The sequence below is a fragment of the Prunus mume genome, linkage group LG6 (assembly GCF_029339155.1).
Source record: "Prunus mume cultivar Tortuosa linkage group LG6, ASM2933915v1, whole genome shotgun sequence".
In the NCBI taxonomy this organism is placed as follows: domain Eukaryota; kingdom Viridiplantae; phylum Streptophyta; class Magnoliopsida; order Rosales; family Rosaceae; genus Prunus; species Prunus mume.
The window spans coordinates 6,809,265-6,826,590 of NC_142703.1; the positions used below are offsets into that span (position 1 = coordinate 6,809,265).

The following is a 17,326-nucleotide window of genomic DNA, read 5'->3' on the forward strand; positions in this document are numbered from 1 at the left end:
TTTTTTTTCCTTCATTGATGAGTTGTAGTAGTATGAAAATACATGTAAAAAGAAAATCCTTGACCCCTTAACCAAATTTCGTTATTATCGTGAGGGAAATATCAAGTAATTACCTGCATATTTCCTTGAAAGCGACCATCCAAATAACTCGCAAAAGAAAGCTCTCATTGAAATCAAAAGAAAGCACTCATTGAAAAGCAAAAGAATCATGTTGCTTTCTTTTATGGGGTTCTTCCTCCCTCTTCCTTAGAAAAATAAAAAAGATAAATGACTCCCATTGGTGAAAAGAGAAACCGTGTGCTCACCACTACACGGTTTCCAAGTCTCTCTCTTTTCTGAGGCTGCTAGCTTTGTTTCTTCTTGTAGGGTTCTTGGCTGGTCTTGAGAAGTTGTATATTTTGAGAGTTTCTGGCTGGCTTGCTGGTATTACAAATTCTCTGGCTCTGTAATTTTTTCGGGGTTGAGGTAACACTAAGCTAAACTTGTTGGCTTGCTTCGACTACATTTCCATATCTGTTTTGTTCAGGTAACGTTGACTAAAGCGTATGCAATTTTTAGTTCACTTGTGTAGTCATGAGGCTTATATTTTTGTTTTAAATGTTGAAATTCGTATTTTTGTTCCTTCTAATGTTTATATATTGAATTCCTCTGTTTTCCTCTGGTTTACCCAAAAAAGACCTCTTTAAATTTCAATCCTTTTCTTTTTGCAAGCCATTTATCATCATCTTTCTATTTATTAGTTGAGTGTTTGGATTTTTGAAGATTTAATTAGCGAAAGGCTTATTTTCATTGAGTGTTTGCAGAAGCAGCAGATTGCCAAATGGCATTGACCACCCAAAGAGACTCTGCCTTTCTTCCTTCACCTCATCAGTCTGCTCCTCAACCGAACCACGATGTGTTTTTGAGTTTCAGGGGTGAGGACACTCGACATAGCTTTGTATCCCATTTATACCACGAATTGCAGCTCAGGGGCATTAAAACATTCAAGGATGATCGTGAGCTTGAAATAGGGACACCTATTTCTTCAGAGCTCATCAAAGCAATCGAAGAATCAACACTTGCAATCGTTGTTCTCTCGCCAAATTATGCATCTTCTTCCTGGTGCTTGGATGAGCTTACAAAGATTCTCCAATGCATGAAATCCAAGGGCACAATTCTGCCAGTGTTTTATCATGTGGATCCCTCCGATGTGAGAAAACAAAGCGGCAGTTTTGCGGACGCCTTTGCTTGAGCATGAGAAAAGGTTTAGGGAAGACATCGATAAGGTGAAGCGCTGGAGAGATGCTTTAACAAAAGTAGCCAATTTATCTGGGATAGATTCAAAGAATGAGTAAGCATGAATGAACAACTTCTCTATATGTCTTAACAAAACCCATGGCTTATATTTTAGACTTCATGATCCTTTTACTTTTCCTCCTTGTAGGTGTGAAAGAAAGCTTATTGAAAATATTGTTGAACGGGTGTGGATGAAAGTACATCGCAGATTCAAATTGTTAGATTCCAGAGAGTTGGTGGGAATGAAGTTTATACGTGAGCACATAGATTTGCTTTTAGCTCATCTTACGGATGATGTTCGCTTTATGGGGATATGGGGAATGGGCGGAATTGGCAAAACAACCATTGCTCAGCTAGTTTATGATAGCATTTCTACCCATTTTGAAGTTAGCAGCTTTCTTGCTAATGTTAGAGAGGTTTCTCAACGTGGTAATCTTGTTCATCTACAAAGACAACTTCTTTCCCCAATCTTAAAGGATCAAATTACTCAAGTTTGGGATGAACAGTGGGGAACCTCTGTCATTAAGAATTGCTTGTATAATAAAAAGGTTCTTCTCATTCTTGATGATGTGAGTGAATCAAGCCAACTTGAAAAGTTGGCTGGTGAAAAGGATTGGTTTGGTAAGGGGAGTATAATCATTATTACAACTAGAGATAAACGGTTGCTAGTTAAGCATGATATGCAGGTATCATATAAGGTAGAGGGATTAGGTGATGATGATGCTCTTGAGCTCTTCAGTCGGAATGCCTTTAAAAAAAATGAGCCTGAGGAAGGTTTCTTGGAATTGTCCAAGGGTTTTGTAAATTATGCCAGAGGCCTTCCACTAGCTCTTAAACTTTTGGGATGCTTAGTGTATAAAAGAGATCAAGATGAATGGAAAAGTGAATTGGATAAGCTGCGGAAAATTCCTAAGTCAGAAATTATTGATTTGCTCAAAATAAGTTACGATGGGCTAGATGAGATGAACAAGGATATATTTCTTGATGTTGCATTTTTTCATAAGGGGAAGGACAAGGAGGAAGTAATTGAAATACTAGACAGTTGTGGCCTATGTGGTCATATTGGGATAAATGCTCTTGTTCAAAAATCACTTTTAACTATTGATATTTCAAATAACACGGTTGAGATGCATGATTTGATACAAGAAATGGCATTGGAAATTGTTCGTCGAGAGTGTCCTGATGAGCCCGGTAGACGAAGTCGATTGTGCAATCATGATGATATCTCTCAAGTATTCATAAACAATACGGTAAGAATTATGTAGAAAATACCAAGTTTTGAAAGAAATATGATTGAAATTTGACTTAAATGTGCAATTAACTTTTCCTTTACTATTCTTAATTACAGGCAACAAACAAAATTAAAGGCATTGCCTTACGCACGAGGAGACTTGAAATGGCAGATTGGAATTGTGAAGCCTTCTCTAAGATGTGTAACCTGAAAGTTCTTGAATTCGACAATGTGATCATTTCTTCAAGCCCCAGAATTCTTCCTAATTCCTTGAGAAGTATCATATGGAGTCTTTATCCTTCAAAATTTCTCCCTTCAGGTTTTCAACCGAATTTCCTTACTGCACTTAAGATGCGTGAGAGCAAACTTATTCGGCTTTGGGATGGAAGAAAGGTAAGAGTAGACCATATGCCATTCTAGAAATTAGTTTTTTTTTATATTTTATTTTAAAAATTAAAATAAATCTGAGCTAATTATCCGTTCTACCATTGTTATGAATCGTACAGGACTTGCCCAACTTGAAAAAAATGGACCTTCTTGGCTCTGAAAACTTGACCACAACCCCAGATTTCAGCATGGCGTTCCGAATCTTGAGTTGTTGGGTTTTAAATGTTGTACGAATTTGGTTGAGATTCACCCGTCAATTGCAGATCTTAAATGTCTTAAAAGCTTGGATCTTGATTTTTGCTCAAAATTGAAAAAGATTCCAGAATTTTCAGGGCAAATGAAAATTTTGTCAACGATTAGTTTACTGGGGACGTCCATTGAGAAATTACCTTCATCAATAGGATTTCTAGTTGGCCTTACTACTCTGATTCTATCGGATTGCAAAAATCTCTTGGGTCTTCCGAGTGAAATTTGTAATTTCAAGTCTCTTCAAGGGCTCTGGATGAATGGATGCTCAAAAGTTGAGAAACTCCCAGAGAACATGGGGGAGATGGAGTCTCTTACAGGGCTTCATTTGTCTGAAACTTCTATAAGACAGCTGCCACGCTCCATTGTTGGTTTGAAAAAACTGATTGGTTTATCTTTGGGTGGAATAAGTGGACCACAGCCTAATAAATCAGGGTTTTGGTGGGGCTCCCCCCGCTTAAATGGAAGAAAGGCTTTTGTGTTGGCTTCGCTTGATGGTTTATTCTCTTTGAAGTATTTGGATCTGAGTAATTGTGGTGTTTGTGAAGGGGATCTTCCCAGTGATATTGGTTGCTTGTTCTCTTTAGAAAAATTAGAGCTTAGTGGAAACAATTTTGTTAGCCTTCCTGCAAGCATTGGATGTCTTTCTAAGCTTAAGGTATTTTGGGTGAATGGGTGCCAAAGTCTTGAACAATTGCCAGATCTTTCTAAGCTTATCTCATTGGTGGATATAAACATAGCCGATTGCACTTCCTTAAAAATGTTACCACACCTTTCGTCAAATTGCTCATTAGTGGATATAAACAACGATATTGATTATCGTAGATTTGATTGTGCCAATTGCTTTGTACTGGTTGACAATGAAGGCTGCGATAGTATAATACTGAAAATGCTACATCGATACCTTAAGGTTCTCTCTGTCTCTCTGTCTGTCTCTTTTGTTGTTTGCTATAATAATAATTACAACTTACTAACCTCGTATATATCTATGTATATGGTACAGGTACTCCCTTGTATAAATCTTGACAGATTCGAAATTTTTACTCCTGGAAGGAAAATTCCAGAGTGGTTCAGTAATCAAAGTTTGGGAGATTCCCTAACTGTGCAGCTACCTCTGGATTCATGTACCACGGGGATGGGAATTGCTTTATATGCTGTGTTTGAAGTTCCGGCTGATCTTTCTGAATTTCGTTATTTTAAAATTAGCTGTTCCGCACCAGGAGTAATAAATGGAGTATTTTCAAAATCTTTTATGTATTGCGATGCTGTGTCAGATCACCTTTGGGTAATTTATGTATCTGTTAAAGAATTTGAGAAGATATGCGGTCAGATAAAGGTTTGGTTCACAACTGATTATTTTCAAGACATAATGTGGAGAGACGAAAAATCTTGTGCGAGTGTGAAGAAGTGTGGGTTTCGTTTGGTGCACGAGCAAGATGTGGAACAACTCAACCAGATCATGATGAACAAATCCATCATCAAGAGCACTACTACTTGTCCTACCAAATCAGCTGATGGACAAGGTCAACAACGCCACGATGACCAGGAGGCTAGTCCTAGTGGAAGTGGTAGCTCTCACCAAAAATCTCTCTTCTGCAATACCCATGCTCTTTCCGAAGATGCAGACCAAGATGAATTAAATGATGTTGTTGACGAAGCTCGGCCCAGAAAAAGAAAAAAGATCGATGTGATTGGGACTGAGCTATGATTCCTCACTTTCAAAGCAAGAGGCATCACAGCTGCTGCATTTTAATGTGAGTTGCTGCTTTGGCTTATTCTAGTTTTCATTTTTTTTTATTTGACGTACTATTGTTTGTTCCACTGCTTGTGCTTCATTCTTTTGGCCTTATATTGCTCCTTCATTTGGTTCTCCCACTGTTTTTTTATTTGGCTCTATTCCTTGTTTTGTTTTAGGAGCATATCTGAATTTCTCTCAATTTGTAAAGATTTTCTCCCTCTTTTTAACAACTTTATGAAAATTTTCAACTACAGCAGGGGGTGCATGGGACTTTTGATTTGCTACTTAGCTCTTGCCCCCTCTTATTTTTCGCTATTGTTGAAAAGTTTAATAAAAACTGTTATTCTTAAAGGAGGAGCTAAAATTTTGCTACATTCGTTAAAAACTCCTCCTCAAATATCTGCACCTCACAACGGATATTATTAGTAAGTCACCACCATCTGTCTCCCTGCATTTTCTTTTCTAACCATACATTTATCATTAGATTCATATCTTCGATGATAATTCCTCTGCTCTCTCTCTCTCTCATGTACATTTGTCATCTTGGTTGATAACAGGAGCTTTATGCATCTGAGAAAGAACATTTCTTTGTTAACTACTGCAGAGCACTAATTAATCAGGTTAATTAACTCATGTTGCTGCATATTATTTAGCACTTGAGCAAAGCATCTGCTAACATACTTCAAATCATTAAGTAGTTACTTTCGGCAATCAAGTATATGTCTTCCATGATCTCATCTATCTTAAGATAGAGTGAATGGTTGTTGTTTTGTTTGTTTCAATGATATGTCTTCCAACAAGTGAATGGTTCTTTGTTTTGTTTGTTTCAATGATATGTCTTCCGACACGTTTCAATGATATTAAGTAGGAGAGGAGAACAATTTATCTTGCTGCTTTTTTGTTCCCATTGCAAAAGTATGTATATGCAAGATTTATGATGCAAATAAACAGGACATACTGTAACTTTTTTTTGTTTCTGCATTAAAGTACATAATTACAAGACTACTGTTGTTGAAGCCAGCCAATTGTGTCCTGTTGTCAACTGAAATTTGGGTTCCTGATGCCATGGCCGATACTGGGCACATTGCTAATGTGCAACTCGAAATGATCAAAAGTATTTGCGTGCTTATTGGCCAGGTTCGCATGAAATTTTCACCTCAAAATCTACAGGCTCATTAGACCTACCTGGTTCTTATGTGACTATTTAAACTGCTATATTCTGTTGTGTGTAGGATGAAATAAGCCAACAAGAATTCTCAATCATATGCGTAAACATTGGCATTGTTTTGATCTAAAACCGATCAATTGCTTTGTTGGAACTCCTCCCTTGTCTGTTTCATTGATCATATCTTTGATAGTTTGTGCAATTTAATATTCAATTATGCAGTCTTCTCTTATTTAGCATCTCTGAGTTTCAAATTATGCAAACATTGTTAGAGTTCTTAGTTTATATATGTATTTTCAGATTTAGGAAGAGATGTATTTTCTGGAGATTTCAGCTAGAGAGAATGAAGAGAAAAATGATGAAAGCACTGTTCTATTGAATTCTTGCAAAACTGCAGCTTACATAGTGTGGTGACGTAGAGAGAAATGTGATTCTCTTCTAACAGAATTACAACTGTCACCCTATTAGGTGCTTACACGTGTCATACCAGATCTAAGCTAGAGAATCCACCTAGACTATGATCTAATGGCTCTCGTTACATCATTTAAAATAGACAGAACAAGAAAATAGAAAATTACTTCCTTTAACAAATCAGCCGTAATCAACACTTAGAATCGAATACTCAGAATCGACGAATCAGCGGAATCGGGACGAATCGAGTGAATCGATTAAATCAGCGGCAAGTAAATCAGCTGAGCAGAGTAAATCAGCGACAGGATTATATTTCAACACTCCCATCTAATCCTTTAGCTGATTTCACTCCAAGCAAGCTTCTCAACCTCACAAACCGATCCTTAGGCAGAGCCTTAGTCAAAATGTCTGCTATCTGATCTTCGTCTTGCAGTACACCATTCGATTTCTTTTGCTTGAATGGCTTCCCTTATGAAATGAAATTTCCTGCTGATGTGCCTTGTCTTTTGGTGATGAACTGGATTCCTTGCCATTGCAATTGCAGAGGTGTTGTCACATAGAATTGAAGTCCCTTCTACCTGTTCTTCACCAAAATCTTCAAGCACAAATCTAAGCCACTTAGCTTGTGAAGTTGCTTCTGCAGCGCTCACATACTCATGTAGATAAAGCAACTGTGTTTTGCTTGATGGAAGCCCAAGAGAACATGCCTGAGCCTAGTGTGAAGGCATATCCTGAGGTGCTCATCATATCATCCTCACTCCCAGCCCAGTCACTATCACAGTACCCAATTAGAGTAGCTGTTTTCCCCTTTTCAAACTCAATTCCAAAATCTAATGTGCCTTGTATGTATCTCAGCACCCTTTTAGCAGTTCCCATGTGTTTCTTTGAGGGTTTGTGCATAAACCTAGCAAGCAAGCTAGATGCAAACATGATATCTGGTCTTGTGGCAGTCAGATACAGCAGACTCTACAATCTGTCTGAATTCATTTTCATCTGCTGCTTCACTTCCATCTTCTCTACACAATTTCTCATTCACCACTAATGGAATTGCCACTGACTTGCAATCTCTCATTCCAAACTTCTCAAGAATTTTCATGGCATATTTCTTTTGATGAATGAAAATATGCTTATCAGTTTGTTCCACTCCCATGCCAAGAAAATGGTGCAACATACCCAAGTCTGTCATCTCATAGTGTTGCATCATATCTTGTTTAAACTCTTCAAGCATTTTAGGACAGCTTCCAGTATATATAATGTCATCTACATAGAGTGAGACAATGATAATACCTGAGGTGTCACTTGTTTTGATATAGAGAGTAGCTTCACTTAAGCTCTTCTTAAAACCTGCAGTGTTGAAATAGGCATCTATTTCATCATACCAGGCCCTTGGGGCTTGTTTCAGTCCATATAGAGCCTTGTTCAACCTGTACACCTTGGTTTCCTTGCTCTCTTGTACATATCCTTGAGGTTGTTCAACATAAACTTCCTCCTTTAGAATGCCATTGAGAAAGGCAGACTTCACATCCAGTTGAAATAGGTACCATTCCTTTTGTGCTGCAAGAGCAATCAAAGTCCTAATGGTGTCTAGCCTTGCCACAGGGGCAAAAGTCTCATTGTAATCAATACCGGGCTTTTGTGAGTAGCCTTTAGCCACTAAACGAGCCTTGTTTTTCTGCACAGTACCATCCAGATTCAGTTTAGTCTTGTAGACCCACTTAACACCAATCACAGGTTTAGCAAATGGTCTCTCGACAAGTTTCCAAGTGTCATTTTTTTCTATCATTTCCAGTTCAGCTTCCATTGCCTTTCTCCATGACTCATCTTGAGTTGCATCTTCATAATTTTCAGGTTCCACAATACACACATTACATTCAGCCATGATTTCACTTACACTTCTCCATTTCTTTGGTGTGTGATCAAAGAAATGAGAACTTTCACCCATGCCTTCATCTTGCAGAGTGGTATCTTCAACTATTTGAATTTGTGTATCCAAGCTTTGACTTGGTTCAGCTCGTAATGTGACTTCTTCATTCATTTGCAGTGATGTATCCAAGCTTTGACTTGGTTCACAGCTTTGATTCTCAGTAGGCAAAGGGACTACCATCTCTTCTTCATTTGTATTTTCCCACTTCCATAAGCCATTTTCATCAAATTGCACATCTCTGGACAGAATTATCTTCCTAGTACTTGGATCAAACAGCCTATATCCCTTTTCACAGAGACCATAGCCTACAAAAATACACTTGTGACTGTTTTCTTCAAGCTTATGCCTCAATGCTGAAGGAATAAGCACATGACAAGGTGATCCAAATATTTTTAAATGGGCAATTCCTGGTTTTCTGCCAGTATAAGCTTCAAATGGTGTTATCTTGTTAAGAGCCTTGGTAGGACATCTATTTAGCAAATAGACTGCTGTATTTACAGCTTCTGCCCAAAACTCATAGGGAACACCTTTCTCATGCAACATGGACTTGGCCATTTCCACTACTGTCCTGTTCTTCCTCTCGGCCACTCCATTTTGCTGTGGAGAATATGCCATAGTTAGCTGCCTTTGAATACCAGATTCCTCACAAAACTTGTTGAATTCTCCAGATAGAAACTCTCCACCCCTGTCACTTCTCAAGCCTTTTATCTTATACCCACTTTGCAGCTCACTCATAGCTTTGAATTTTCTAAAACATTCCAATGCACTTGACTTATTTCTGATGAAGTACACCCATGACATTCTAGTAAAATCATCTGCAGTAGAAAGTACCTGTTTCAGATAATGATTCTGTTTTCATTGGTCCACAGATGTACTGTGTGAACCAATTCCAAGGGTTTGAAGCTCTCCAAGTGGATTCCAAAGGGAAAGAATCCCTATGCTGTTTTCCAAGCATACAACCATCACATACAACTGACTTCTGCTCCAAGTGAGGTAAGCCATGAACCATCCCTTGATTCTCAAGCAATTTTATACTTCTTTCATTTAAATGCCCTAGCCTTTTATGCCATGTCTGCAAGCAATGGGTGACACTTGCTTTTAGAACCAACTCACTCGCAGGCATCATCGTCAATGGAAAGCATCTATTATTTGTCATCTGCACCTTCACAATCAGATTTTCTAGTGACTGATTGTCATAAACACTCACCTCATTTCCTCCAAACACAAGGTGATAGCCATGTTCCATCATTTGCCCAACACTAAGCAGATTTTCTTCAAGGCCAGGTACAAGCATTACTTCATGAATGTGCTTCTTGCCTAACTTAGTTTTTATCACCAAACTCCTTTTCCAGCAACTGGGACCACTTCTCCAGTTCCCATCTTCACCTTAGAGCTCAAATTCCTTTGAATATTGACCAAAAGTCCCTCATCTCCTGTCATGTGGTTACTACAACCATGTCAATATACCAGAGTGATTTACCTTCACATCAGTTGCAGCATTACACACATAAAAAGAGTGCCACAATCTTCCTCCTGATTTGCTTAATTCACTTTCTGCACATTCTTGTGTTCATAGCAATCTCGATCATATGTCCAGGCTTCCCACAACCATGGCATTTAGGTTTTCCTTCATACCAACATTTTCCATAATGAAATCTGTCACAATTTTTGCAGGCCATTTTGTTTCCATCGTTGGATTTCCAATTTCTCTGAGATATTTGATCTGCAGAAGCAATTCCATTTTCAAGGTTTTTTCTACCAACATTCAGACTAGGGTCGGGTTTTTCTACCAACATTCAGACTAGTGAAGGCCTTTTCTGTAGAATTCTCAGTGTGTCTATCCAATCTGAGCTCAAAGCTCTTCAGTGAAGCAACAACCTCTTGAACCTCAAGTGTTTCAAGGTCCTTAGAGTGTTCAATTACAGAGCAGATAGAATCATAAGATTTAGGTAAACTAAACAATAGTTTCTGGACAATTCTCTCTCTAGATAGTTCCTCACCATAACTCTTCATATGATTTACTATATCAAACAACTTAACCAGATATACAGATAAAGATTCACTATCCTTCATGCGGGTATATTCAAATTCCCTACGTAGCCCTTGCAATTTGACATTTCGTACCTGTTTATCTCCTCTGAATTCCAGCTTCAGAATATCCTGCACCCTTTGAGGTCTCCTCATTCACAATCTGAGGAACAACTGATCTGAAACTGCACTTTGGATCAATCCAAGTGCACGAGCATCCTTCATCAGAACCATCATAGACTTCTCAGTGTCTACAGCCTCCTCTTTCTCCTTCTTCAGATCTAGGTCACTTAACCCATTCTCAACCAGATCCCATAAACCATGAGATTTCAGAATAGTTTTCATTCTGATACTCCAGAACTCATAATTTTCTCCATTGAAAATTGGAGTTCGCAGCTCAGAGGTACTCGATCCTGCCATATTAGACATTGGATTTGAGAAATCGCGATCTTCAGATGAGCTCAAGTTCTAGCTCAAACAAAAACCAATTTCTCCGATTCAATCACAGATTCACGCCCAGCTCAAGCAATCGAACCTGGCTCGCGATACCATGTTAGAGTTCTTAGTTTATATATGTATTTTCAGATTTAGGAAGAGATGTATTTTCTGGAGATTTCAGCTAGAGAGAATGAAGAGAAAAATGATGAAAGCACTGTTCTATTGAATTCTTGCAAAACTGCAGCTTACATAGTGTGGTGACGTAGAGAGAAATGTGATTCTCTTCTACTGTAATTACAACTGTCACCCTATTAGGTGCTTACACGTGTCATACCAGATCTAAGCTAGAGAATCCACCTAGACTATGATCTAATGGCTCTCGTTACATCATTTAAAATAGACAGAACAAGAAAATAGAAAATTATCTGCTTTAACAAATCAGCGAGGCCCGAACACTTCAGAGCGAATACTCTCGGACGAATCAGCCGAACTGGACGAATCGAGAATCTGGATTAAATCAGCGAGCAGTAAATCAGCGAGCAGAGTAAATCAGCCAGAATGGATTATATTTCAACAAACATAATGGAATTCATGAGAGGTTCATTAACTTCAGAATAAGTTGAGTAGGATTTGGCAGTGCTAGTTGTATCTTGAATAAAATTATAGTAACTTTTTTCATTGTAAAATATATGTAGAATTGGAGTTAAGAAGTACCACATGATTAATGAATTCAATCTGGTCATAAGAATGTACTCAAATTTTCACAAAAGCGGAGAGGATGACATTTTCACGCTAGGGAAAACATTTTGGAGCTATAAGAAGATTGACATTACTACATATGCTATAATCAAAATCACAAAACATTAAGATGTATTGTAAGCTATAGAGATATTGTTCAAAAAGGAACAACAAGTAGGGGTGGGCATCAAAACCGGAATACCATCTAGTTTCTGAGTGACTCACTCACTCACCACTGCTATTTTATCCCATCTAGTTTCTTGAATTCCATATTTCAATTGTTCTCCTTTTTCCATATCACGGCACATGCCATATCGATTCCCTTTCCACCAGAAATCTCCATTTCTTTTTTCCATTTCTGCATGAGCAATTAAATCAAGCTTAGCAGGTTGAGAAGGTTGCGCCTTGTTCAACTTGTTCTTCATATGTCCTAATTGCACAAGGCATAATATATAACAGAATTTTCCACCCCTCCCACTCTAATTATTAAGGTGGAAAGTAATTTATTTTATTTTCAAAGATATTGGAAATCAGTAGTGATCAAGCAAAGCCTTGAATTATGACTTATTTTTTAACTCTTGAATATGATGAATCTCTTTCAACTATTTCCATTCACTGTCAGTCTTCACTTGATACATCATCTGTTGCAGATTTTTTAAGGTATCAACATTGATACAGAATCATACCGATCCCGTTTGGGTCCGGTATGGTTTGAATGTGTTTTCAAAAACTCTCATCCCGTGTCATCCCATCCTGATTCCCCTATTCAGAATTGACACTGGAATGACCTTCATTCCGTGTCATCTCATACCATGCCCAGCCATAACAACAAGTGTATCCCAAGTAAAAGGGAAACACAGTGTAGAAAAGGCACGCTAAAAACATAGCAAGCAACAAACACAGCCCAATTAAGCACAACAGAGCCAAACAAACATCCAAGAGGCTTAGATAAGGCCCGCACTATAGAATTCTCGTCCAGTAGAAGCTGAAGTTAGCAACTGAGGCTGAAAGGCACCAACTAAAGCCCAAAATCTCTAGCTAATCAGGCAGGCAGGGAGCTTCTACAATGAGGAGTTAAAGTGATGAGGTTATTTGAGGAGACCGATCCGACCATCAAAACTTTTAAAATATTTAAGTCCCATGATTTCTTTACATTTGTTGATGGTGAGATTTGACCTCCTCAAATAACCTCCTCACTTTAAGCCCTCATTATAGCCTTTCCGTAGGCAGGCATGCAAAAGCACCAATGCCAAAGCAAACCCACAATCACAAATTATCGTTGTCTAGCTCTAAACAGGTAAGCATATTTTTTCAATAATTAAAAATCCAATGGAAAATTGAAATTAAAATATAAAGCAAACATAAACTTAATCATCGAATTAGGGGTCTCATTCAATCTTTTGGGAATGAGCACGAATAGTGAACACAATAACCAACTTCCAGTGAGCAAATGAATGGTCGATCCTTTGACATCAGCAAAGAAAACCTACACTAGCTAGCAAGCAAACGAACCATCACAAAGACGAGAACCTATCCATTAATTTGTCTGATAAATCATTGGTCGGGAATTACGTTTAATCATTTTAATTCCCACGAATTTTGTTACAAATAATATATGCATCATCATATGGTGAGCTGAGTCTCATCCACTTCTCTTGCCGTTAAATAATCACATGATCATAGTCATTATGAGTTATCCTCGGCAGCCTCTTCACCACCCAATGCACGTAACGTTTTTTATTTTTCATTTTATAACACAATCACCTCACCATCTATATAAAACCCTTCATTCGTATCATGCTCTTACTCATCCACAATAATCAAAATGGCAGCTTACACAACTTTCAAGCTCTTCCTTCTCACAGCTCTTCTAGCCTTGACTATGTCATTCTTAGCCACAAGTGCTCAACCTTTGAATCCTAACCTAATTCGGTTGAAATCGAACCTCGCTGCCAGGTTGAATTTGGGTGAAGGATCTTCCAACTGCTGGGACTCTTTGTTCCAACTCCAGGCATGTTCTGATGAGGTTGTCATGTTTTTTTTTTTTTTTTGAATTTTGAGACTTACTTGGGTCATAGCTGTTGTGAAGCCATTCGGACCATTGAGCATCGGTGTTGGCCTGCCTTACTTGGCACACTAGGGTTTACCGCGGAAGAGACTGATGTACTCAAGGGTTACTGTGATGAAGCCAATCATGTTAAATCCCCGCCGGCAAATCCACCATCACCACCATCAATTCATGATCCTATAAATGTAAAAGTTGTTCCTAATTTGGAGAAGTTGGTCCCTTGAAGAATTTAAGATCTTCAATCAATAAGAATAACGCATGGGGTCTCTAGCCACGCTAGTTACTTAATTAGTAGGGTCTATTTTGTTCATCTTAATTATGTTTTAGCATGAATCAGTCGCAGTGTTTTAATGGCTTAATTGGTCTCATCTTTATGAGTGTAGTACTATTTAAGACTAAATGATTAGAATAATCAGTTTCTATCGAATTCTATATGGCCTATCATGAATGCATAGTTTTGTTTTTAAGTTTACCTTATTGAATGTAATTTTTTTTTCCAATAAGAAAATGGGTAATGTCATCGCCTTCTTCCATAATTAAAAAACAATTATTTAAAAATTAAAAAAAAAACTAAGGCCCCGTTCGTTTATGTTTTGAGAGCCCATTTTCATTTTGAGAAAATAAAAACAAACAAAAAACCTGTTCAGTGGGCAAAAATAGAAAATACGGAGAATGTTTTATGAAAACAAGAACAACTTCACATCTACTTGTAGAAAACATAAAAAAACTGTTTTCGTTCTCACAGAAAACAAACATTGAAAACACGATGCTTCTCTCACTCAATCTTCTCTCCCCATCAGACCAAAACCACTGTCAGACGCTGACAGCAGAGAACCACACGCAGAGCTTGAACCACCACTATTACACAATCAAAATCACCACTGCCCCATCGAACCAGATTGACATCACCGTCACTCAATCGAACCCAACAGAATCTCTACGCAATTGAATTGAACCACCATTGTTGAACAACTAATTGCCGAACAATTTTCAGTCCAAGAAAAGGAAAAGGAGCTAGGAAGCTACTGGAAGGTGAGGTTGCCGAGAGAGAGAGACAAAGAGAGAGTGCAGTAGCATGAAGAGAAAGTGGAAAAAAGAGGGGGGGTTGGTCTGATTCTTCAATTTTGAGGAGAGAGAAAGAGATATATATATATATATATAATTCTAGTTTTATACTTTAGAATTTTATTCTATTTTTTAAATGGTATTTTTTTAGATGATTAAAAAAATACTTTTAAAAAATAATATACGTACTAATTTTTTTTTTTTTTTTTTTTTGAAACTCACATATTGATTACATAATGTTGTATTAAAAAAAATAATGCATTTTAATTAAAGTTACATATTCACTATTTTTGTCTTTTTCACGTATTCTTTATCAGACGCGTTTTCATTGTTTTGTTCTCTTGAAAGCGATTTATCAACTAAGTTACCAAATGCGGTTTTTTTTTAATGCAGAAAAAGGGGTATTCGGGTGGTAGTGGGAATAGTCCCCGACGGGACGTGGACGGGATTCCCGAAACCTATTAAATGGGGATGGGTTCAGGGACGAGGGCAGGGATAGAGAGCTGGGACATGGATGGTATTGTCATACCCGACCCTTACCCGACCCGTTGTCATCCCCAATCTAAACTGCAGGGCATGAGGATCTCTCTCTCTCTCTCTCTCTCACACACACACACACACATAACTATGATGCCGTGGGGATTTGAACTTGAGACCTCTGGTCTGCAAGTTAAGGTCCTTTTCCATTGGGCTAGACTTCGTTGGCAGAACGCAACCTAATAGTTTCATGAACCTTAAAGATGTTTTGTGTTAAAAAGCCTAATTTTTATAGCGGATGAGGAAAACATGTAGGAGACCAAATGCATAACAAATTTTGAAGTGTGATGTGACACCGTCTCATGATCTTATATGTGTTATAGTATTACTGGATAACATATGATGAATATATCATGAACTTAGATTATACACGTGTTGTAATATGAATGAATGATACAGCAGTGTGATGGGTGTGACCTCACATCATTTTCGCGCATATATATATATACACGTATATATGCATTATTATCCTCTCTTTTTTCTTAAAACAAAAAGGCTATTAGCTCTACGCATTAATTAATGATATTTGGGAGAAGAATGCCAATTTGCCAAACCAAATGCATGAGATATGCATGATCCCTCCATCACATGTTGAACTCTCCACGTTTATTCCTCTCTCTCTCTCTCTCTCTCTCTCTCTCTCTCTCTCTCTCTCTCTCATTTAAAGGTTGAGTATCTTGTGAAATCTTTCCTTACGTGCATGGGACTTTCTCCCATATATCTTCTCTAAACCTGTAAACTGCAGTACCACATGTCATTAGCTAAAGGCTCCACGTGTGTCCTAGCGCAGCATTTATTGTTCAATTATGAGACGCCATGTCTTTTTAATCACACAAGCCTTTTTCAAATGCACTGATTTGACAAACTCAAAAATTGTTAGCGGTGTTCTAACTTCTACCCTCATATTTCAATTAACAGGTTTCAGGTTTGCCTGCCTGCCGACCAACCTTGGTGAAGCATCGACGCTCCCTAAAGCCATTCCCATATTTCACGACCTAATCTAGTTATGTCAGCTCAATGCTACTTCCCTCTGCATGTTTGTTTAAAGGTGGGTTAAGCCCTTATGTTAGGGGAGTAAAAAACATAGAACGGAAAATTAAAAACAATTTCAAGTTTTAATTCTTTGTTTTCTCACTCATTTCTTCTTCTGGTGATCATCTTTCATCGCTCTCTCATTTCTCTCATCTTATATTGGGAAAAAGGGGAATCGAACCTTAAGACTAAAAAGCTCTTAACCACTAAGGTACAATCCCCCGTACCATCCTTTTTCCTCTTTATATCTTTAACTAAAAGAAAATAACTACAAAAAGAAAACAACAACTCTACAGAATCGAACAAGTCTTGCATCTTTGAACCTTTGTTTAAGTCATTGAAGTTTATGTCTATTATACATGCTTCTCATTTTCGAGACACCGACCAAAGTTTTATGTGCTCCAAATCAAAGGAACAATGATGCAAAGTGTAGTGAGGGAGGCAAAGTATTGATATTTAGAACATGAAACTAAATTTATTGTATTTACGAATGGTGGCTCTCATGCATGGCAGTTTCTTGGGGACTATGGTTTCTCATTAATTAATTAGGTACGTATACATCTACATACCAGAAAGTCCTACAAATTATGTCACATTTGCCAAATTGATGAAAGTAGATATACTCTAACAGATAATGCTTCGATTAAAATAGAAATTTTTATTTTAGATCATGGAAATATTTAAGAAAAGAAGAACATCTACGAAAGAGAGAAGAGCATTGATTGATTGATTGATGATGAAAATGTGACAATGATAGATTGCTAAACACACGATTAATTTGGGATTTGGTACCAGTTGCATGACAAAGATAAATATATATAGCTTACTAGACATCAATGATTGAGTTTCAAAATTGGTGATAGGCCATGCAAACATCCAGAGGTGCCTCTATAAGGTGTGTACGTATACCCCCCCAAAACTTATAATTAACTTATTTTATTTATTTATTTGTTTTATATAACTTGTATAAATGAGAATTTCATCTTGAAGGGTACAATGGCCACTTTGATTGTAGGCTTGAAGCAGTGTTTTTTCGGCCTCCT

The 17,326-nt window shown here is 37.7% G+C and overlaps 1 protein-coding gene and 1 pseudogene across 1 annotated transcript; both read left to right on the forward strand.

Moving 5' to 3' along the window:
* Positions 1-295: 295 nt before the first annotated feature.
* Positions 296-6,256, forward strand: LOC148915988 (TMV resistance protein N-like). Its single transcript, XM_089054192.1, is given in 9 exon segments — positions 296-465; positions 804-1,228; positions 1,230-1,330; positions 1,424-2,525; positions 2,624-2,899; positions 3,013-3,081; positions 3,084-4,049; positions 4,143-4,893; positions 5,865-6,256. Coding segments are annotated over 7 exon segments (3,627 nt in total). The 5' UTR covers positions 296-465; positions 804-820; the 3' UTR covers positions 4,848-4,893; positions 5,865-6,256.
* Positions 6,257-11,689: 5,433 nt separating this feature from the next.
* LOC148915989 (egg cell-secreted protein 1.3 pseudogene) lies at positions 11,690-13,979 on the forward strand (annotated as a pseudogene).
* The last annotated feature ends 3,347 nt before the right edge of the window (positions 13,980-17,326 follow it).